The 23863-nt window shown below is 47.1% G+C and overlaps 1 protein-coding gene across 2 annotated transcripts in view; it reads right to left on the reverse strand.

Moving 5' to 3' along the window:
• The window catches only part of pip (heparan sulfate 2-O-sulfotransferase pipe), a 43502-nt gene extending 19921 nt beyond the window's left edge, over window positions 1-23581 (reverse strand). Inside the window, exons 1-6 of one of the 2 annotated variants that reach the window (XM_077642122.1) lie at window positions 23522-23581; window positions 16995-17129; window positions 15422-15746; window positions 14806-14885; window positions 11200-11338; window positions 938-1047 (exon numbers count right to left, since the gene is read on the reverse strand). In XM_077642122.1, coding sequence (XP_077498248.1) covers window positions 938-1047; window positions 11200-11338; window positions 14806-14885; window positions 15422-15746; window positions 16995-17068 — 728 coding nt within the window. In that variant the 5' untranslated portion in view covers window positions 17069-17129; window positions 23522-23581. Of the gene's footprint in view, window positions 1-937; window positions 1048-11199; window positions 11339-14805; window positions 14886-15421; window positions 15747-16994; window positions 17130-19966; window positions 20217-23521 lie in introns of those variants that run through there. The other variant, XM_077642123.1, reaches the window with a different exon arrangement.
• Window positions 23582-23863: the final 282 nt, after the last annotated feature.

The raw sequence follows: 23863 nt of genomic DNA on the forward strand, positions 1-23863 counted from the left end.
GCCTGAAATTTGTTTATATGCTAGTATTTTGTTTCAGAGGGTGATAGTTTAAAGCGTCTATTAATAAAGACTTGGTTTAGTGCATTAGATGTGATGATGTTAACGTACGAATCCCATTTGAAATCAAGGTTAGTGTCACACCAAGGTACTTATGCTCCAGGACAGATGCAAAATGAATATTATTAAGCGTGTGCTGAAAAGCTGATGTGAGTTTTTTCCTAGTTATAGATAAAAGAACAGATTTATTTAAATTGATGCCCATTTAAATTTCGATTTCTTTCGTAGCGGCTAAAGATTTCTTTTCCGATCGATGACGCCCATCGCTGAGCGTTGTAATGACCGTACAATTCATCTCAAGGTTCGTTGAAACTATAGGGCACACAAGATTAAGCTTGCCGTGTCGATCGCAGCGCCATAATGCACAGCCTAGCGAGAGCAGCGAGCGTTTTGTGGGCGCTCCTGTAGTGCTTTTTCACACCACATGTGTGCGCTGACAGGCACCAGCTCGCGCGCTCTGTCGAAGCTGCATGTGGTGTGCGTTAGATAACTGGGCTACATCTATACACGTCATAGGCAAGAAATGTTATCAGCCAAACGCGCACCTCTAATCCTTCAGAGAGTATTGGCAGGTTTATTGCGACCCCGGCGGCTTACGGGAGAAGTTTTTAAGCGCGCAGTGGAGCTGCAGTGTCGCCCGGGCAGGCAGGTTCCCAATACGCATAACCTTTGCGCCCTTACGGGCATCAGTACGTACGCTTTAGAACTTCAACCGGACGTGCACTCCGTGTTCATTATTGCATCACAACCATCCTTTAGCATATTTTCTTAGTGACCTGTAGTGAGTAAAACGTGCGAACGAAGTTCAAAAAGCTGTTCCCTCCAACCTCCGTTTGTTGTCATTCTTTCAAACGAAGATGTTCTGGCCTGAACCACTTACAGGCAGCGCGGATCATGGCCGCAGAAGTAGGGCACCATCAGCGATCGATGCGACTTGCCTTCCTGGAAGGAGCACCCGTCAGCGCCTCGTTCCACGCAGTCCTCGAACTTCTGCAGATCGAGGGACAAAAGCAAGGGGCAAGTGAAATGCGTGCGGGCCGCTGGACAAAATGCAGTCAAGCCTGCACTTGCCCCAGGGCACGCTGTTTTATGCATAGCCAGAAGTCCCAAGGAGGCGAGGCTTCGAATAATTCATTTATTGGATACTGTCGCTTTTTTCTAATAAACTATGCCCTTCTCATAAGTGGCACCCGAACAGTTTAAGAAGAGCTCTACAGAGGGAAAAAAAAATGAAGGTCGATTTGCACTGTTACACCAAATGCGAATTAGGTTCGCTAGGGTTCTGTTTTCACTTTGGTTCCGGTGTTCGGATCCTTTACTCATGGATGGATGTTGTTCGGATAGCGATATTTGGTTAATGCCCATATATGCGGAATGGGTCATTTTCTACTTCGCATTGATTGATCCCAGGGAGTCCTTATACCGCTCCTGGCGCAGTTCTGCAGTGGTTAGGCGATGCGCCACGGCCCTGTGATCGGCGGATCTAGCAAGCCCGTTGGCGGGGCTTGCGAGACCCAGGTTGCACTTCCCGAGCAACCTCTGGCGACCAATCTTTAATATAACTGCCACCTTGCACGCTGGGCAGTTTGCTTTCAATCCGGTGGGCAGTGGTAATTGGGAAACAGGCCAGGTGTGTATATACAACACACACACACACGCACACGCACACACACACGCACACACACACATGCACACACACGCACACACACACACACACACCTGGGCAGCCTGTCCACAACCCGGTGAGCAAGTGGGCAGCCTGCCATAAAACAGGCTTCAGACAAACGCACAACGGCCACTTGCGGCAAATGGCCACTAAAGTGTCAACGCATTAAACCGTGGTCTACAGTTTAGATGAAAAGAAAAACGTAGTGATGTTTCAGTGCCCGAGGCGGTAGAAATTTATTAAGAGCCCTCCGCTGCATCGCGACTCCCAGACGACCCTTCTGAAATGGTACGTGAAATTAAAATTACTCCACTCTCTCTGCTGTTCTCGCTACTCACACTATTACCACTACTGTAAATGAAGACGACCCAAACCCGGACATAGATCTCTTGAATCTGTGGGCTCTTCGTCGCCAGGCGGATCTTTACGCTACTCGTCACCCCCGATGACCCTTCGGCTCTTCCTACTCTTCACCGCGCTACCGCACGGGCGGGGCGCTATGCAAAGCGGCTAGGCAGGCAACGCTGGGCTGCATGGTGTGCCCGCCTGTCCTCTACGCAGGGCAATCGACATCTTTGGAGAGTGTTTCACGCCATAGAGCGCCCTTCTCAGGCTGCAGATTACACAGAGAGCATTCGCCTCGCACTAAATGTGAATGAGGACACATTTGCACAACAAGCGGCTCGTCAATTTTTTCCAAACCATGACAGCACCGCTGCGTCTCCACCTGACTTATCGGTAACAGAGCCCCCCGATGGGATTACTTCTGACCTCACCATGGCAGAGCTGCTGGTCTCCATTGAACGTTTAAAAACTATTATTACTCCCGGGCACGACGGCATACCTAACTCCTAATTCCGTAGCTTGCAAGGGAGGGCTTTGCAAACCCAACTTGATACTTTTAACGAAGTGTGGCTTTCTGGCGTCATGCCGGGAGACTGGAAGCATTCTATTGTGGTTCCAATACCCAAGTCAGGTCAGCCTCCAGTATCTCTCTCGGCCCTTCGTCCAATTTCCCTTACGCCTACCATCTGCAAGCTTTACGAAAACATTTTAGCCGCACGCTTGTCGTGGTGGCTGGAATCCCATGATTGTTACCCAGATTCCCAAATTGGTTTCCGCCCACAAATTGGAGCGGAGGACGGCCTTGCTACTTTGGCTGCTGACGTGCTTGACCACTCTCCGCAGAGTCACCTTGTACGAACCGTAATCGCTACAGACATAACAAATGCATATGATAACATCCTTCACTCTGCCATTCTTGCCTCCCTTCAAACTCTTGGTCTCCCTCACCGGTTCCTCCTCTCCATTCACGCCTTTTTAGCAAATCGAACCTTCAGCGTGCGTTTCCACGGAAAGCCTTTTGGTAATTTCACTTCCAATAGAGGAGCGCCGCAGGGCTCCGTTCTCGCCCCCACATTATTTAATGTGGCTTTAATTCATCTTGTTCGAGCCCTAGAGACCATCCCTTCTATCCGCGTGCTTGCATATGCCGATGATATCACCTTGTGGTGCTGTCATCCAGTTGCGTCTATTCATCAGTCGGTCCTTCAACACGCGCTGGATGTATTGACATCTCGCCTCCCACCTCTGGGTCTAACACTGTCTCCAACTAAATCATGTTTCATTCGAATTGGAAATAAAGCCACCTTGCGGAAAGCTCCCCCTTTAAATTTTACGGTACATAACTCTCTGATTCCTCAGGTAGAAACTGTTCGTATTCTTGGTCTTCTCCTCCATACATCTGGGACTGGCACCCCGTGGCTGACAGCCACCCGTAAATCGGCTCACGCTACTCTAGGTCTGATTCGTCGCATAGCTATGCGCTCTGATGGCGCACGTGCTCATTCGGCCCGCCAGCTTGTGCGCTCTATCCTTCAGCCACGGATAGTATAACAGGCACCATTTCAACGTCTCACCCGCAGACAGTGGGACTCCCTTGAAGCTATCAATCGTGAGGTTATGGGCGTCATAACATATCTGTCTCGTTTAACACCCATACCTGTGCTACAGGAGTTCGCCCAACTTAATACACTCAGTGAAATCATCGACCAACGGGTGGCAAATACAGCTCGTAAACAGTCTCTCAAACTTCATCGTTTAAAGACACTTCCACCGTGGTCCTATTGCCAGCTCACTGACAATCGCCCCACTGTTTCCCCGTCGGTATCAGCAGCGTATCTGCCTGAAGGGTGCATATTATACACGGATGCATCACATTCTGCAGAGAGGGGTGTTACTGCTGTGTATAGTCCATCTCATCCGCATCTCAACGCTCGCGCGACGTATACTGCGGATACGTGCACTCCTCTGGCATTGGAACTTCAAGCCATTTATAATGCCATTGCTTCCCTTCCGCTCGTTCCAACATTCAATGCAGTTCATATTTACACCGACTCCCGCGCCGCCCTTAAACAGCTTAAGGCTGTTCGACGAACGTTCCAGATTCCACAATCTATTCATGTGCTCTGCGCAGAGTATCCATGTCCTGTGCGCATACACTGGATTCGCGGCCATGCCCAGGATCCACATAACATTCAAGCGGATGTTATGACTCATCTTCATACATTAGACGATCCGCCACCTTCCCCTCTTCCCCCAGATCCGTTCCTGTCCCATGTTTTTCCGATTCCGAAGTTCTTCGCCAGCGAACACGCGCTCTCATTCCTCCGTGTTCGCACCCTCTCCCCCGTAGTCTTACTCGGCAAGAGGAGGTATCCGTGCGCCAGATACGGGCAGGGGCGGCTCTGACACCATCTGTCCGTCATCGGTGGCGTGTCAAAGATCTGCCAGTACCTGACAGGTGCCCTCACTGTAGCGCTGCACCGGACATTTGTGATGTGCGGCACTTGTTGTGGACGTGCCCAGCGACGGCTGCTATCAGAAAACGGCTCCTCAGGGAGGTGGGCCTGCGGTGGAACCGCGAAAGTGACTACGTGAAGTGGACTATGAACAACCGTTTCATTAACAACCTCTGCGACTACCTCAGCGCAACGGTTCTTCACTCCTTTTAACTTTCAATCCCGTGCATTCCTTCCCCCCCTTTCCTTTTCAACTTATGCCTCATGGCACATTTCTCGAATAAGAAAAAAGAGCTTGATGAGGCTAGGAGAAAATGGGAGGCATATACAGTACTTAAGGGCGGGCCCATACTGTTCAGTCGCGGATTAGCGGATAGACGAGAACTAGATGTGGGATTCCTCATCAATCAGGACAAAGCTGGCAACATAGAAGAGCTATATAGTATTAACGAGAGGGTGGCAGCTATCGTAATTAAACTCAATTGGAGATACAGCTGAAGGTGAGGCAGGCCTACGCGCCGACATCCAGCCATGATCACGATATCGTTGAAAGCTTCTATGAAGGCGTGGAATCGGCAAAGAACAAAGTAAGATCACAGTACACTGTACTGATCGTCAACTTCAATGCGAAGGTCGGAAAGAAGCATGCCGGAGACCAGGCGGTAGGCGACTTTGGCATAGGCTCCAGGAGTAGCAAACAGGAGTTATCAGTAGCGTTCGTAGATAGAACTAATTTACGTATCATGAACACCTTCTTTTACAAACGAGAGAGCAGGAAGAGGACCTTGAAGAGCCCCAATGGTGAGACTAAAAATAAAATATACTTCACACTATGCGCTCACCCTTACATTGTACAGGATGTGGAGGTGCTCGGTAAGGATCTTTGTAACGACCACATAAAGGTGAGGTCTCGAATTATTTTAGATTTGAAGAAGAAACGGAAGACGATAGTGGAGTGGAAGCCCATTAACGAGTTAGCGACAAGAGGCATAGTAGAGGAATTCAGGATTTCGCTGCAGAACAGATATTCAGCTTTAACTGAGGAAGACGACCTTAATGTTCAAATAGAAAATGATAATCATTACAGAGTGTGGCGAGAAGTAGAGGGTAGGATGGCTCGACAGGATACCGGGAAACTATCTCAGGAGACGAAAGATCTGATTAAGAAACGTCAAAGCATGATGGCGTCTAACCCTACAGACAAAGTAGAACTAGGAGAGCTATCGAAGTAAATAAATAAGCGCAAGGCAGCCGACATTAGGAAGTTTAATATGGAGAGAATAAAGCACGCTTTAAAGAACAGAGGTAGCCTATAAGCGGCGAAGAGGAAACTAGGCATAGGTAAAAACCAGATATATGCGTTAAGAGACAAGGAGGGCAATGACATTAGGAATATAGATAAGATAAAGTAGCCGAACAGTTCTACACAAACCTATACAGTAGCCAATGTAATCAGTACTTCATTGAGAGACACAGTAAAGCTAACAACAATATGTCAGCCCGTCAGTAACGAAAGAGGAAGTAAAGAAAGCCCAAGGAGTAATGTAAAGACGAAAAGCAGCTGATGAGGATCAGGTAACAGCGGATCTGTTGAAGCACGGAGGGGAGATTGTGCTAGAAAAACCAGCCACGCTGTACACGCAATGTCTTATGACATCGGCCGCATCAGAAGCTCGGAAGAAGGCTAATATTATCTTAATTCATACGAAAGGAGACGCCATGGACTTGAAAATTACAGGCCGATCAGCTTACTGTCCGTTGCGTACAGGGTATTTACTAAGGTAATCGCTAATAGAGTCAGGGCAACCTTAAACTTTAATCAACCCAATAATCAGGAAGACTTTAGTAAAGGATACTCCACAATAGATCATATTCACGCTGTCAATTAGGTGATAGAGAAATGCACAGAATATAACCATCCTCTACATAAAACCTTTACTGATTACGAGAAAGCATTTGACTCAGTGGAAACCTCGGCAGTCATGCAGGCATTGCGAAATCAGGGTGTAGAGGAGCCATATGTCAAAATACTGGAAGATGTCTATAGCCAATGAACAGCTACCATAGTCCTGCATAAAGTCTGCAATAAAATTCCTTTAAGGAGGGGCATCAGGTAAGGAGAGACGATCTCGAAAAATGCTATTGACCGCCTATTTACAGGATGTATAAAGACGCCTGAATTGGGAACAGTTGGGGATAAGAGTTATTCGAGAATACCTAAATATTCTGCGGTTCGCTGATGACATTGCCTTGCTGAATCACTCAGAAGATGATATGCAAATCATGATCAATGTGTTAGACAGGCAAAGCGGAACGGCAGGTCTAAAAATTAACATGCGGAAAACCAAAGTAATGTTCAACAGTCTAACAAGGGAACAACAGTTCGCAATTGGTAGTGAGGGGCTGGAAGTGTTAAAGGAATATGTCTACTCAGGGCAGGTAGTGACCGCTGATCTGGATAATGAGACAGAAATAACTAGAAGAATAAGAATGGGATTGAGCGCATATGGCAGGTTTTTTTCAGATCACAAATGGCAGTTTGCCAATTTCTCTCAAGAGGAGAGTTTACAACAGCTGTATCTTACCGGTACTCACCTACGGGGCAGAAACGTGGAGGCTGTGAAAATGGTTCAGCTGAACTTAAAAGTGCATTAAGGAGGAATTTGAACTCGTCTTTTTACCGCGGGAACTCGATCTACACGTTTCGAGCATTGTTAGAAGCTTCGAATTATTATCCTGTGAGGTTGATTTTCCTAATTTAAAGCGGATTAAACGTCCCGGCTTTTACCTGATTTTTTTTTCAACTCAGCGCAGAAGGTAGGAACAGTCAACCAACAGGTGGAGTGCCTTCAGCCAGTCCCGTGGCGTCTTGCCGTTCTGCCATCGGCGAAGTGATACGTAAATCAGAGTCCACGCGTATTTTTATTTTTGTGGGCTTAATATGCCACTATGTTGTCTGCAACTGAAAATATTTATTCGCAGAAACCTAAAAAACAAAATAATTGCGAAAGCGAAGCCGCCATGATCTGACTGAATGGCATTCCACGCATTGGTTGACTCCTGCCACCATCCACGTTGAGTTCAAAAAAAAAAAAAAAGGCGGGAGCCAGGACGTTTAATTCAATTCAAATTATGGAAATCGGCCGCACAGCACCATAATTTGAAGTTCCTAAGAATGTTCGGAACGTGCACATCGAGTTCCCGCGATAAAAAGACGAGTTCAGACTCCTCTTTCGTGCACATTTAAGGACAGAGCAGCGAGCTATGAAAATAAAAATGATAAGTGTACCGTTAAGAGACCAGACGCGGGCGGTCTGGTGAGGGCACAAACGCGTGTTAATTACATCCTAGTCGAAATCAAGAGGAATAAATGGGCTTGGGCAGGGCATGCCATGCGAAAGCAAGATAACCGTTGGTCCTTAAGGGTAACGGAATGGATTACAAGAGAAAGTAAGCGTAGCAGGGGGCGGCAAAAGGTTATGTGGGCGGATTAAATTAAGAAGTTTCAAGGAAAAGGGTGGATGCAGCTGGCAAAGGACGGGGTTAATTGGAGAGACATGGGAGAGACATTTGTCCTGCAGTGGGCGTAGCCAGGCTGATGATGAAAGAACTTGCTACCATGCAATAAGCGAGCAGCTCCCAGGGCTAGAGATTAAGTAGTCCGTATATGAATGCTGTATTATTTGGTTTATAGGATTTAACGTACCAAAGTTTTTCAGATAATGAGGGGCATCGTAATTAAGGGCTCCGGACAATTTAGACTACCTAAGGTTCTTTAACGTGAGTTTAAATCGCACAGTATACTCTAAATACGCATTCGCCTAAATTGTAGTAAAAAGGGAAGAAATTGTCCTGTAGCGCAGCTGTAAGGACAGCTTTTGTAAGATGAGAGGTTAATTCCTTTTTAATAATAATAAGAATAATTGATTTCTGGGGAAAGGGAATGACGCAGTATCTGTCTCATACATCGCTGGACACCTGAACCGCGCCGTAAGGGAAGGGATAAAACTACTTCCTTTTTAACTACTTATTATTTAGTCCTTTCTTTTTAGAGCGTACGAATTTGTGTACGCTATGTACGGAGAGAGTAAACGATCAAAATGCTGCAAAAACTCCCACACTAAAGGTGCGTACAAACTCCAGCATTCTTGGCGTCGTCGAACGAAATCGCTGTGGAAAGAGTTTTCGGTCAGGGGATGACCGCGCTTCATCGCTTTTGCTCACAGCGCCACAAGAACGGGACACGAGACGAAAGACTAACACAAACAAGCGCTGTGAGCAAAAATTATGGGTACTTACCAAATCGCCCAAATTTCCGCCTTGCTGACCGCGTTTCCAAACCATGGCAACATAGATTCGCGTACACTTTTTGTAACGTGTGATCGTGTCTGCTGTTGGTTGTGGTCGATTCGTGTATTCTGAGTTTATATAGTAATTACAAGTTCCTGTGCATGAGATACTTGGCTATCTCCAGCAGCTCACTTATAGGAAAAATCAACTCACTCATTAGTTTTTGAGAGACCGACCGGACATAAATGTGGCGCCGGAGTTATCGCACCGTGCATGCTCATTTGTTAAAGCTGCGGCCGCACGATGCGTATTATTGCCGCAGTTCTGACTCAGGCGGTAGGTACACCAGCTTGCGAATTAGCAAGAAAGCGCAGCTACATCGATGCACACCCGTTTTTGGCGACGTCGAATGACACGGCTAGAGGCTGCCTAAGCCTAAATCCCGACCAAAATACACTCGACGTGGCAGGTCTGGGACGCGCTCACCTGAAGCTGAAGTGCCTGAATTACGGGCAGCACCACTGACGGGACGAAGTACCTCCTCATTATGCTGCCTTGCAACATCTAGTCCTTATAATCAATGTTCCACTTCAATGAAGTGAGATAATTGAAAATTTCTTGCGGCGAGAAATATGACAACTGAAGTTTTCAAAACAGTCATTGCATCAGCCGCTGCAGCGGCTAGCTGCATGTTAAGTGTTCCGTGGCCGTTGTCAGCTACAATCAGACAACCTCCCCTCGCCTGAAAATCACTCCACCGACTTCCCTCCAACACGTTACTTGTGTGCAGGCTGGTCAAATATTTATGGGAATACCCCGACCGCAATCACATAGCTAAAATTGCTACCGTAATATAGCTAAAAAACACAGCCAACAAACCAACTCTCGGAGTGCCCAGCGAACAAACTGTGTTCTGTTTTGTTTGCCTCTCTCGTGTGTTAGGGCACTTTAAGTGCAAGAACTTTCTTGTTTCGATGTGTTACATTGTTTTGTAGATCACTGAGTTCTTACGAATGATTACTAATGAAATTACTCTGTATTATCTTTTGCTGTGTAAACTTTGTTTTGTTTGTCAACATTTGGCTCCGACCCATTCTCTGGCTTGCGACCGGCGAAAGCTGGGCACCAAACGACCAATTCCCCTTTGCCAATTGGTGGCTGGTCTCCGGCTGCGCTTGCCACGCTTAGTCGAGGGCATCTCCTGAAAGATCGAAAACCGCTACCCCCCCCCCCCCCCCCCCACAAGCTCTAAGGGTGTCTGGGAGTGCATGCAAAAAGTCCGCACTGATGCATAGTGACACTCATGTATGAAACAACTGCACTGTGGCTTCTCCGAAACTCCCCGTTTAGTCGACTGTCACGCTACCTGCGATAGTATCAAGTCCAGCTTTCTTGTGGAAAAAAAAATAAATATTAGTATATTGTAAGGTACTGTTACGGAAATCTTGAAGGTAATGGCCTATCCTTCATATGCGTAGCGAAATCTTCCTTTTAAAGTTCTTCCATCGCTCGCATCGAGTCGTTAACACTGCCCTAGAAAACCAATGGAGAACGTTTTGGACGATAGCCAAAACGTTAACAGCAAAAGAATGCAAGCCTGCTGAGGAAAGGTCTGCGAATATATTTACTGTTGTAGTGAAATCTTATGATATATGAACAAATTGCATTCATGAACTACTTCACGTTGAAAAATGCATTTGTTCCGTATTACTCGCAATGCATAAATTGGTCAGGGCTGCTAGAAGCATGGGCATGGAAGAAAAAGAAATCAGAGTGCCAACTTATTTTTCAAAATTCACGCTTGGTGCTAAAATTTTGTCGTAATCTCCTATGGAAATTTCCTTGTTTATCCCACTACACCTTGGCCAATCCCCCCATGTGGGTATGTGCCGTGCCTTAAGGGGACGAAGAAAAAGAAGAACTTGAATTGTTGCTGCCCAGCTGAAACGTTGCACCAAGATTTCCTAACCTCAACATACTTCCCGCAGATCGCCCCCTTATTTTCATTCGGAGTAGTATGGTTAGAATAATTATTCTGCGTCCAATTAGTTATTATAATGTAACAATCACGCGTAAACCAGCGGTTTATGCCATGAGATTAGTTAAGGGTTACTGTAAGCAAAATTATACGCTTCTATTTATCGGCTGCGTCAAAAGCAAGATCATTTTTGTGTCAGTGTGCTTCAGCCAGAAGCTTAAATTGTCGCCTTAAGAGAACACTGTACGACTCACAGCATGCTGAAGAAGCACTCAACAGGCGCGTTGCAGAGCTCGCGTAACATTCACCCTTCCCACACTTGGCGTTGGCAGATATATTCCTCGGGATCGAATGCTCTAGTCGCAGCGCTTTTAGCAGCAGCCAACCGCCTCTGGTGAGCTACCTACCTCGCGGAGCCAGCGCGCCTTCCGCCTCGTCGGATCACTGCGGCGTGCGGCGATTGCCCGGCTGTAGTAGAAGGAGGAAGCGATCCGGTCTACAGGGTCCCGGATTATGTTCACGTACGCCGGGTTCGCCTGGCCAAACCTGAATAAAAACGAGTTAATGAAAGCGAAGGATCCCTTAGGGCGCTGCACTCACATAAGCCTAACTGCAATAACAGCAGAACGCATCCCCGTCCGGGCTCAAGCAGCTGATTAAAAAAATGACAGAGGCTCAGATGATCTGATGGAAAGAACTTGGTTAGCTGAATGCGCATTTAATTTAGGATGTTTTTTTTATTTCAAAATTTTCCATGCGAAGATTTTTCATTCGATTCTTTTTTTCCCTCTTGCAGCACTTCATTTGCCTAAAAAGTGCGCCAGTTTCGCTTTACTTTGCTTGTCTTTCATAACTCGCTCCTCCATTACTGATGGAAACAAGGAAGTTATTATTATTATTATTTTATGTTTTACATTCCCTACATTTACACTTTTAACTTGGCTGGCTTTATCACTAGATAATGACTTTTTAACCTCTGACACTTGTTGCACTGTACACATTTCGCCTTGGCACGCCACGTTGGATCAGCCGATTTGGCGCGTTTCGCTAACGTGATCCGCTGACGCGGCTCGATTTCGGCGCCGTTTTCCCTATCCCCGCATTCGCCACTAGCTTTGCGACATCGCTGCGCCGGCCTCCCTGCTTCCGCCGATGCAGATTTTCCTTCTCATCTCTCACGCTGGGCTCGCTGCAGACTCCGGAGGCATCACTCGGCGGCCATGCAGAGACACACGCCGACAGTTCTGCCTAATGGCGTTCATAGTGCTTACGCAATAACAGGATGCGTGTGCAAGAGCACCATCGACACTGCGGGCTCGCCGGCATTTCTGTGCTAAGAATGCAGCCCGCAGCACCACACGATGTGTTCGTTTCCTTTTAGAGCGAGAAAAAGTGAACAAACATTATTGATGCCTGTTGATTACGAAGTTGTTCGCCCAGGTCCGGGAAACCATTGTTGTAAACTCTCCACGCTTGGCCGGTCATCTGTCGCTGAAAGGGGAAATCTGAGTGAGCCAGCGAAAGCCATTTATATAAAGGTATGTTTTTTATGAAGGAGCTCTGCGCGGCCCTAGCAACAGTTTTTTCGGCAACACCACGGAATGGTGCTGGGGGCGCTGGTGTCGCGAAAGAGAGTAAAGATCGAGCACGAGAGTGGGGAGGGACGCATGGCCGTGCTTCTGCTGACTCTTGACGACTGCATACTGAAGGCGGATGGAACCTACAATGAGGGTGATGATGTGGAGGGTAACGGGCTTGCATTGCGAAGACAGCTCTGAAGGAGAAGGGGTTTTGCAGACAGCGCATGCGCTAGCGCTCTGGATACCAATGAACGGGCACACAGGTCTCTACGTAATTGCGATGTTAAATATTTAAGTGGAACGCGCGAACGAGTACCTATAGGCGCATGTACGAGCGATGTGGATATGACAAGGCAGTGCTATTAGGACACAGATATAAGGCACGGTGCGAGGCTTACAAGACACCAGAGGGAGCTGCGTGCTAGCTTTCGCTAAAGTGACTTTAGCTTACGCTAGCCTTCGTTGTGCGTTGCGTTCAGAGAAAAGGATAAAACGGCTCAACACTTGATACACGTAAAGGGCTTCACCCTGCAGTGGAAAGCAGCGGGGCTGATTTATCCAAGGCATTGGGGTTTAATGACAGTGAAGGGAAAGTAGATTTTAAGCGGGTAGAAGTAGCCAAGCGAAGGTTATCTGATTGGTGGCCAAAATCCAGACAAGAGTAAAATTTCACAAGTCAGGGTTAGGTGGCTTGAGCCACCACCCGATTTAAAGTATTCAGCCCCATCTATCCATCCATCCACCTACCCACCCACTAATCCATCCATCCATCCATCCGTCCACCTACCCACCCACTAATCCATCCATCCATCCATCCATCCATCCATCCATCCATCCATCCATCCATCCATCCATCCGCCCATCCGCCCATCCATCCATCCATCCATCCATCCATCCATCCATCCATCCATCCATCCATCCATCCATCCATCGATCCATCCATCCATCCATCCATCCATCCATCCATCCATCCATCCATCCATCCATCCATCCGCTCTGTTAAGCTATTTACGCTGCACAGCGCAAACATTGCATAATTTTGGTACTCTCATACGGCACAATACTTTGTTATTTTCTTTACGTTACGTTGATCCTGGCGCATATCAGTTCAAAAGTACCACTTTTTTTTAACGGTTCGTCACTTTTAGAACAGTCGCAATCTAGTGCCTGTGCTGACTAGAAAGACCGATAGAGCGCTCGATGTGCAGGCCAGGCACCAGGTGCGGATTTTATCTTGAAATATCGCTCACTTAATTCGCACTTGCTGCGACAAGTTCGACAAATGTGCGCTTCAGCTGTCAGCTTTTAGAGAACCGCTGCCATACGCTCGCTAAGCGCTGTGCTGTTTTGATGGAAAAGGTACCCTCTGTCCCAGCGACTCTCCAGGGAAGACCCTGCCCCAACAGGAGATGTGCTTTGGGAACCACTTTTAAAATAACCGCCGGAGAAAGCAGATTTCACGGCACCAAGGGGCTTGGAAAGAGTCGAACTTAAAAATCCTAAAAACCATGATCACAAAACCTGTCTGTTTTGGGGACCTTGAGCATGCCATGGGCGGTATTCTCCTAAAACGAGAGCATGACCATGTTTCCCAGTAGCGCTGCGAAAAAAAAAAGACGCAGTAACAGTGGATGAGCCCCGTTTTCTTTTGCCTTTTAATTTATTCAGTATTTTTATCTGCTTTCTGTGTCTTCAATAGTTGAGTACCCAGAAATGTCTTCTCTGCTTCCTGTCCCGCGTTTCCATCTCGTGACATGAGGTAGGATTTCCAAGTTTTTGTAGAGAGAGAGAGAGCGAAATAACTTTAATTTGCCCCCGTCAAAAATGACGGCAAAAAAGACTATAGCCTAAACCCCCATTCATTCCCCTAACCGTCGGACATAATCCCTTGGGACTCGGCGGCGGTCAGGGTAAGAGCGATGACTTTGCGTCGTTCTTCTGCTTCGTAGTTGAGCAATAAGTTCTCCCAGCATTGTACATTTCTACTCGGGTCGTTATAAAAAGGGCAGGTCCAAACCATGTGGACTAGATCAACAATGCTATAGCAGTGCGTACATCAAGGATTAAAGAGTTCTGGGTACCATTTACTGTACAGCTGAGGGTTTGGAAACACCCCGGTTTGCAATTTCCTCCACATGATTTCCTCTTTCCTAATGAGCTGTTTATCTGCTGCTGGAGGATCGTAAACTTTTTTGGTGGTACGAAATAGTGCTTAAAAACAGCATCCGAAAGAAAGCACGTCTGACTGATAGGTGCACATATCCCAAAACCAAACGGTGTCGCAGTACGCGTCTATGCGGTGACCCTCGGCGAATAAGGCATCAATCGACAGTTTCCTTCTCGATATTTTCTGTGGGAAAGCCATGGAGCTTTAATAAGTCCTGTTGCCCATGACCGCACTTGGAGTCGCTCAAGGAAAGCGTTACCACTCACTTCTCGAAGTCCAGAAAGTATACGTGGCGGTCGTAGCTGCAAGGAGCCTTGGCTGACGTCACCTCTTCCACGAACTGTGCCTGCGAACGGGTCAAACCGGACCTGAGCCACGAAGTCATACAAGGCGGTAAAACGTTTCAACACGCAATAAAGGGGTTACGACGTGCTGTCTGATCTTATAGAAACCTCACAGTAATGAAAATTTTTCGTGGTTCAATGAGTACGCCTTTAAAAGAATGGGAAGTGCGCTGTGTTCAGCTATTTGCTGCTTTTAAGATGTGGCATTGGTGAGCACCCTCGGCGCTGGGCTACAGTTAAATGAAGTTATATATATTATTTAAAGGAGGCGCGAAGGCAGTCTTCGCTCTAGCTCAGGGTGTAGACCAATGCACGTGACATTCGGAGGTCGTATTTCGTCTTCAGACGGCAGAGTGCATTTGCTCCTCTCTGCCGAACTGCTTCCGACATGAAATGAACAAGCACTAAGGTTCCTTCTTTAAACAACAATAACGCGTAATAGCGTTTCAAATATTCCTCAGTAATTAATTAGCTTCAAGTAGTGTTGGCTCCACTGAAGCCGTTGATACTTGACGTCAGATAATGAGCGTCACCGTGCCTGCTGGTCGTGCGTGAGCAGTCGCTTGTCGTAGATCCTGCAGTGCAGGTGCTGGAAGCCATTGCTGGTCGACAGCCTGCGCAGTAGCGTCAGCAGCGTCGTCGAGCCGCACTTGGGCACCCGGTTGTAGAGGAGCCGCACTTTCTGCCGCCTCGCCACTCCGGCGTCCTCTGCATCAGCGCCACCACTGCTGCACGAGGCCGACAGGTTCACACCCGTCTGCTCAGCAGGAGCATCCGGGGCATTGGTCGGTGCGTGGGGCCTCCGCTGTGGGCTCCAGTGCAAGCAGCACAGGAACAGCAGCGTGCCACCAACGAAGACGACGCTGCAGTAGCAGATGCCACACTTAACCTCAGTGTCGATGATGGTCGGAAGTAGGAGCGATTGCCACAAGGATCTTACAAGAGTCCCAAAAAACCGATCACTACAGGTTGCACGCCTGTCAAATGTCTAAGCTGGATCACTATCGCCTGGCTGGCTCATTTTTTATTATTTTTTATTTATCGAATACCTGCATTGCTTTCGTGGCATTAAAGCAGGAATGGAGAGGGGGGGGGTCTAAACACTAAAACGCTAGTAAATTTAATGAACATGATACACCACAAAACATACATGCAGACATAGCGACATCGAGCAATCAGGGCGTGGTAGAATGCTTCGTTTGCTGAAAGTGAAACGATTTCATGCGATAGCTCATTCCACAGGTGTACTGTGCGATGTCAGTGCACGTTAAAGAACCCCAGGTGGTCGAAATTTCCGGAGCCCTTCACTACGGCGTCTCTCATAGCCGGAGTTGCTTTGGGACGTTAAACTACTATAAACCATAAACCATTCCACAGGCGAATCATTTGCTGACCTTGTAGTTGAAGCCGTGGAGATCTTAAATAGTACGTCTTTAATAAAATGAAAAGCTGCCGAAGACGCTTGGCTTAAAGTGCATTCGGTCTGCTCGCTCCCTTCGAAATTAACGTGCTTCACTCGATTGTCGTCCGTCGCTTCGATACCGATACCTGATTAGTAAAAAAATAAAAAAGACCCATTTAATTACAATCATCCTTTGAAATAAAAGGAGACTCATTATTAGAGCAGTAAATCGGTTCTGTTTTCTACCACCTTTGTTCAGGAATGCACAGGTGCCACACATGTCGGGTAAAAATTATTTTGCCTTTTTTGCCTTCACATAGTCTCAAGAGAAATAAAATCCCTGCCTAATTCATTTCTATGGAGTTTCGTATCTCATGTCCACAGTTCTAGGCACCACGCGCGAAGATTGCAACTTGTGCATCGGACATATACAGTAAATTTCCTTCGATACTCTAGCCATTGTGTCTGTGCAACTATGATACAAAAATTGCTTGTTCCCAACGGGCAGACTTGGTAGAAAAAATATTCGTTCGATGGAGATTCGTTCAATTTGATGCTCAGCGTTTGCAACGTTATATCGAGTTTTACGCTCAGCATATTCAATGCCACACCGGCAGAAGTTTTGCGCATGTTTCAAAGCGGCCTATGTTTTTCTTCCCGTTTTCGCAAACGAAGTTCACAAAATCAAAAATAATAAAGCAGAGATCACCTGAAGATGGGCCTCTTTCTGCATCTTTTCGTCGGAGTCTGGTTTCCTTCGGGATCCATCGCTCTACGTGTCATCACCGCACTGCTCCTCAAGAGGCCTCGCCATATTCACACACCGCCCGCGACAGGCGTCCATCTGCGCAGTTTTATGGAGGAAAAAAAGAAAAGAGAAAAACACTGAAAAACAAGAAAATAAAAGAGCTCACAGAGGTTCATCTCGGACTTATTAGTTCGTTTTTCCAGCCTCGCTAATTTCGCTCTAAAGTTTTAAGGCGAACAGTCGCAGGCGGACGAACTCCCGCTGGCCTCCCCGTCAGGGAGGTGAGGGCGCCTAACGAGTTTCTCCAGAGACCGCACCGCGGTCGACCCGATTTCCGTGCGCGGATGGCTGCCAGCCGCAGACAGTTCGTTGTGCTCGTGGGCGCCTGCATTGTGCTTGCTTTGGTACAGTTTTATTTTCACAGGCAATTGGTGTGGGTGTTCGTGCACAGCTACTGATACAATGTACCGCGAGCCACTAGATCATGACCAAAGCGTAAACGCTACACCTACATTTTCTACACAAAAGGGCATTGTCGGAAGCACCACCCCTGCGGCCTTTTTTGCTGAGCGTCAAAGCTCTGTGCTGTGGTCCGATCTTTCAGAGCAGCTATTCCGTGACTGTTGTTTAGTTGGGTAGGCCGCGTCCTTAGAACCCTTATGCTTTTTGCGGCGTTACAGCGCTGCGAAAAAAATAATTGTAACAAGCACCCTTGGCATAAATTTCTCAAACGTTATTTCCATGGTAAGTGCTGAGTCCTCTTGAGAAACGGCTTCGCAGCAGATAGTGTACAGGAGCAGCAGTCGCCAAGTGAGGCGAGCTGAGACTTTCAGATGTTAGCAGTCGTTCCAGAAGATTCGACGATTTCATGTCCGCCCGTACTACGGACAAAATGAAACATGTTGTACCGCGTAAGCAATACCGTTATTCTGTCCTGGGCAGGTATTTCTCATACCACCAGACAGTTGAGCTGCCCTCACATGCGAACAAAGGAAGGCTCCTCTGCACGTCTTAATGAGATAACGCCGCTTTCAGTAGATATTACAAATGAAAGGAGATCAAGCAGCACAATGCTTACGCAGAACGCAAGCGAAATATGCTCCAAATATCGCATTACGCGGCTGAGGTACACATAAATATGTGCCGTAAATTCGCAGCTCTCGGGTGCCTCGTGACTACGAAGCGTGAAGTTTGGGTGTGCAAAATGTAACATTTACGCGTATGTTTACATGCCACCTTCGCCCTATTAGCTGGTTATGACGAAAGGAAAGGCGCACTAACTTCCTCACTCTCGGCGGACAGGTGCACCATGCAGTGAATGAAGAACAGAGCGAAAGAAGGAAAAGAGAAAGAGGCACCGAAGCGGAGCGTTAAATCCGCTTGATGAGGGCCATCCATCGTTAACTTTCATGAGGCACGTGCTCGTCATATAACATATATAAAATCGAAATAGAAAGGAGGAAAAGTGGTTGGGGGGGGGGGGGGGGGGGGGTTAGTCAGGAGGATGTGCCTTACACTGGGGAAAGAGGTATGAGGTTACGAAAGTGAAGGAGAAAGACAGCTGAGTAAAATGTTCAGCATGGCGAGTATTAACCCTCCACGCCTCTCGCGCGGCCCTCAGGGAAAAAAAAACAGCGCCTGACGGTCCTTCATAGCTGATGCTCGCTCCTACCACTGTCCATAACCTTCGTCTGCTTCAGCGGACGGAGATCAAGACGGACCATTGCATGACATAGCGGATGTCTCTTGGCCCTATACATGCAGGACATGCGCAGGGAACGCGTGCGGCAGAAAAGGCAGTCTGCAGTATTTAGACATTGAAATAATTTCTTTTTTTATATATTTATCCCGGATGTACCGTCTATCGTTTCTACACGTCGTTGTAGAAGCGAAAGTCTTCAGCGGATCGAAGAAAATGCTCGCAGAATACACATCTTGTCTGCGCACACATCAAAGCGAATTGTAACACTATTTTGCAGCTCACTTCGAGCTGAGAGCAAAACAGAGTACCATTAGAAATTAAAAAAAAACGATTGTGAGTGTGGCCTGCCCCTGGTCGTGTGAGCGGCAAGTCAAGACTACACCGCAACACTGACCATATTGCTAAATTCTGTAGTTTACGCCATATTAGTCAATATACGGGCTGGTCAGAAAAAGTACAAAGGTAACTCGGGGATGAAAATAAAGTAACGCCTTATCAAGTAATGCGCAAGGAATTATCTCTCTGATTCCAAATTAACTCGCCACCTTTTCTGCAATGCATGCATTGACAGCGCCCTTTAGTACACTTTGAAAGATGTCATAAATTAAATCGCTAGCATTGACTGAGAAGTCATATAGCCCGTTGCAGTGGTCTAGTGCCACTGGACCAATCTTGGGACAATCTCGTCGTGTCGCTTGATTTTTCGTCTAGCTACACCTAAACAACTTTTTGGGACGCCCTTCAGCTACATGGCATACAGAAAGATAGCCCAAATTTTCTGAAACATGTGCCTTCCGAAATTCCCATTCATGCAGTAACAATGCTCCGCATAATAAATGAGTCGTGACAACTTTCAGGGGTTTAACTGCGGGTCGTTGAGGAATAATCCGCAGTAAATGATACGTACGCGGTGAAATCACTCTTGTACGCCTTTCGACAAAGCAGCAAATGTTTGGCTCTGTCCCAATACAAGCTCTCTCTAAACAATCGTCTGCAGCATTTTGAGTTTAAAATAACTTCGTGTCGCTAACATTTTAACGCGATAGCGTTAAAGGCGCCGTTCTCCAGTTGGAGCAGTGAACACAGCTCACTCGAGACGCCGCTAATACGTTAAAGGCCCCATTCTCCCGTTCGGACAGTGAGCTCACTGTCCCAACTGTCCGGAGATTACGGGAGACACAGAACACATTCTTTACTCATGGAACACTGCCATTACTTGTTTTTCCCATACCCTCCTTCCTGCAGTGCTTGGCTTCACTCGGGTTCGGCAAATTAGCAGGCCTGAGCGGAGCAAGTACCGGGCCTTAGTGCTGGCCTCAGATAAAGATTTTCCCTCCTCCTCCTCTTCCCCCGTTCTTCAGAAAATGTGGTGTCGGCGTTGTAGGGGTTGTGAACGAAAAATCAAGTGCATGGCTCTGGGAGGTGGTCCCCAGAGAGCATCCTAGGAGGCAGGTGGGCTACCTAGGCCGGATGATCTTGCGGCGTCATCACAACCTGCGCATCGGAGAGTGAGAAAACTGCCCACCGTGGCACGTGGCAGTTAAATTAATGATTGGTCGCTCGGGAATAGCGACCTGGGTCGCACAAGACACACATGTGGCAGCACCTGCCATCGCAGGGCAGTATTGCATCGCTTAACCGCGGCACCACTGCACCAGGAGGGGTATGAGGCCTCCGATGGATCTATGAATGTGAAGTAGAGAATGGCCTCCTGTATATGTGGGAATTAAACCATTACGCTATCATGTCATACGCTTAAAGGCGGAGCTTGTGTGTCCCTTTCACATTTTTATCGGTACACAAACCACAGGTGCGAAAACGACGCGGCCTTGTGATAAATCAAGAACTTGACAAAATGGAGAGGAAGCTTATGCCTCATGTAGGTAGCGCAGCAGTACCATCAGCGCACAGGTGGGCGCAGTTTCGCATACTTTGCCACTAGGATTCAAATTAAAGAAAGGCACCCCCCCCCCTTCCCTACTGGTCTGTATAGGGTCGTTCCGCTTACTGCTTGGAGGCTCTCGCTCCGTTACATTTCCAATTGTAAAGCCTTAGGACGCGTTTGCAAAGCATAACCAATAAGCAAACTTCTGTACTGGGTGGCGTCCATAATAAACCAGTGGGCTTGCGCCTCGGCTCAATAGTTTAAAGAAACAGGCGTATAATTGCTGATAAGAGGTACCGGATAGCAGTGGAAAGTGTTTTCGATATCATCACACAATGTCTCCACGTTCAGGGAAGAGCTAATGTTGTTGTTCTGTAAACAACAAGAAATAAAAAAAAAACGTGAAGCCATCTGTAACCGTATAGCTGCCACGTCTCAAGTTTACAAGCTGCTCTGAAAGAGTTCCTCACTCTCAAATTAGGCTTGGTATTGGCTGCTGGCGTTTTTTCGGCCATTACGGCAGGAATCTCCAAGACAACTCAAGAGCTCGAAAAATTGCATCGTTTGTGCGTCCTTCAAATAAGGAGCATTTTTGAAGTAAGAGTTTTGTGAATGCTCCTTGTGAGGATTGGCACAGGGCTCATTAAAATAGATTAGCCCGAGTGATCGACTTCCGGAGCTGCAAATTATAACGCGTGGTCATGCGATGTGAGGAATACACAAAGGGCGAGGCTAGTTGAGCCGCTTCCGGTTTTCAATTCAAGGGAGCGGGGAAGCACCGATGTATAGGGTTATTATTTGGCAAAGTTCCTTCTTTTGAGAGCTTCGCACCGCGACAGGTCACGTGCAAGATCTCACACGTTGCACATATGGTGTTGTCAGCCAAGAAGAGCTCGTCGTGCAGCCCGTTTCTTGTGCAACCTGAGCTTAGCGCAAGCTGATTTCTTTTTATGACAACTGCGCGTGGTAATGCTTGCCACAGGATGGAACGAAAACGGCGTATTGAAGTTGAAAACACGGTGTGCCAGCGAAAACACAAGGACGCATGCACAAGAAAAAGGTGGTAGGCACAGACGGACGCTGCACTACTTTCAACTCTGCTTTATTGAGACAGACGCTGCCGCACAAACCTTCCCACGCATGCGCATCTTGACATCCCCCTATCACTTGAAAATGATGTTATTCCTTATCACCCCCCTAGGTATGCACGTTCCTTCTTTGTAACACACAAGGAAGGGTCACTAGAGAAAGGAAAACAGTAGCGCCGAAAAAACACACACACAGCAGAAGAACGGCGCAGGACAAGCGCTACTGTTTTCCTTTCTCAAGTACAATGAACCATCTAGAAAGATTCCACGAATTATGGGTTGATTAAAGGTATTTCATACTCGAGTAAATGACGTTTGCGCGCTTGAGAATGCCGGGTATTTCAACCATGGTATTCTGCAATTTTTAAAAATAGACTCTGAGATAGAAGAGCGCCTTTTTCGCCACGGCATTGTGAGCGGTGTATTCGCATCAGAATACAGCCAGAGCGCGCTAACTAGTAGGCTGGGTAACTAATGATGATGATAGTGAATTTTCATGGCGCAAGGGCATCTGCGGCCGAAGAGTGCCATGGGACAAGGTATTTTCATTTGCTCAAGGTGCTGGGTAACAATATTGAATAGGTAACTTTCTAACTATTACCGTTAATCTTCTTAACCATAAAGTGGCGAACAGCCCACTGTAATATGCACAGCAGTTTTTAGAACTTCGAAAACGCAGTTATTATCGGCTCTGTGGCCCAACAAATTTTGCCTATTTCGACAAGTTGCATGCATTGCAGAGGTTGCTTTGCTGCAAGCTTTTCTAAATCGCGTGTATTTTGGAGCACTGTAGGTAAATAATGTTGAGACTATTGAAGGGCGAAGGATAACAATTAAAAAGATAACTATTCAGCAACAGTTACCTGCCTACTGTTGGCATCTCACAGCTGAATTCTGACGCAGGATACAGCTGACGATGGTGCGCAAAAAAAAAAACGCTCCTCTAACTGGAAAAGGCTATTTTAAAAAATTGCAGAAAATCTTAACAGGACTCTAAACAGCATGCACACACTTTGACCACTTGTTAGCGACGCGTGCGTGATACTTTTATCTTCTTTCCTTTTCCTCGCCATTGCACTCTTAATCTAGCTGCTGAAAAAAAAAATCTGATAGCAGCACACCATGTGTGTGCGCTGTATCTCGTTCACAAGCTTCAGTGTTCCCATGGTGTTTCACGGGACACTTAACAACAGCCGTAAAAAACAAAATAAACTAGACGGCTTCTAGGCAAGCACCGATTGATCAGTCACCTTGAAAGTATTGCTCTTGAATACTCAGCGCAATTAAAACTCATTGAATACTCAAGCTTCTATACTGATAATAGTGACAACCAAGAAGAAAATCACTGCTTGGTGACCGACAGCTTAATACGAAGTAAAACAAATATCTTTGCGATATTTCCCGGCTAAATATTGGCGGAAATGAATAGAAGTAATGCTGCAGTCGACTTGTCGAAAAGTGTAGGTTCCAGGTGCGTGTATGCAAAGGCAAACAACGATAAACTGAAATTTGGCACTCCCTTAAAGATAGTTTTTCAAGACGACGTGCAAATGCCTTTTTTGCAAATTACACACCCAATACGCATTCATCTTTCACAAAAAAGCGTGTGCTCGTGCAAGCATCGGACTAGCTTGGAATAGCTTCCGAAACGGGATTGTGGCTATGCGCATATCAACTCTGGCGGGAAACATAACACAGTTCCAGTATTCGAGCATTTCGTAGTTCACTGAAGGCGCCGCCAACGTGATCGCGGTCACTCATAATATCACTAAATCTGCCCACACGCACGCGAAAGAAAAACGAAACGAAATACCTCAAACGCAGCACGTGGCCTCCCGTATTCGATGCCGCCGTTGACTTTTTTTTTTTTTTCACTCCCGTTGAGTGCGGCTCCGGCACGGAACTGTATCGAAAAAATAAAGGCGCCCTGGGCTGCGCCGAATGCGTAGGAGGCAGGACGATGGCTTCAATGTGGCGCGCCCACCAGACCTCTCTCTCTCTCTTTATCGCACTCTCTTTCGCCCCCTGAACCCTCTATCAGCAAAGCTCCGCAGTGCTTTTGTTTTCCTTTGGCTTCTCTGCTTTATTTTACCTCGCAACGTCTGGGCCGTTCCCGGGGCACCCGCTGAGACGGCGTTTCGTTCGGACAATTCCG

This window comes from Amblyomma americanum, chromosome 10 (assembly GCF_052857255.1).
Source record: "Amblyomma americanum isolate KBUSLIRL-KWMA chromosome 10, ASM5285725v1, whole genome shotgun sequence".
NCBI lineage: Eukaryota > Metazoa > Arthropoda > Arachnida > Ixodida > Ixodidae > Amblyomma > Amblyomma americanum.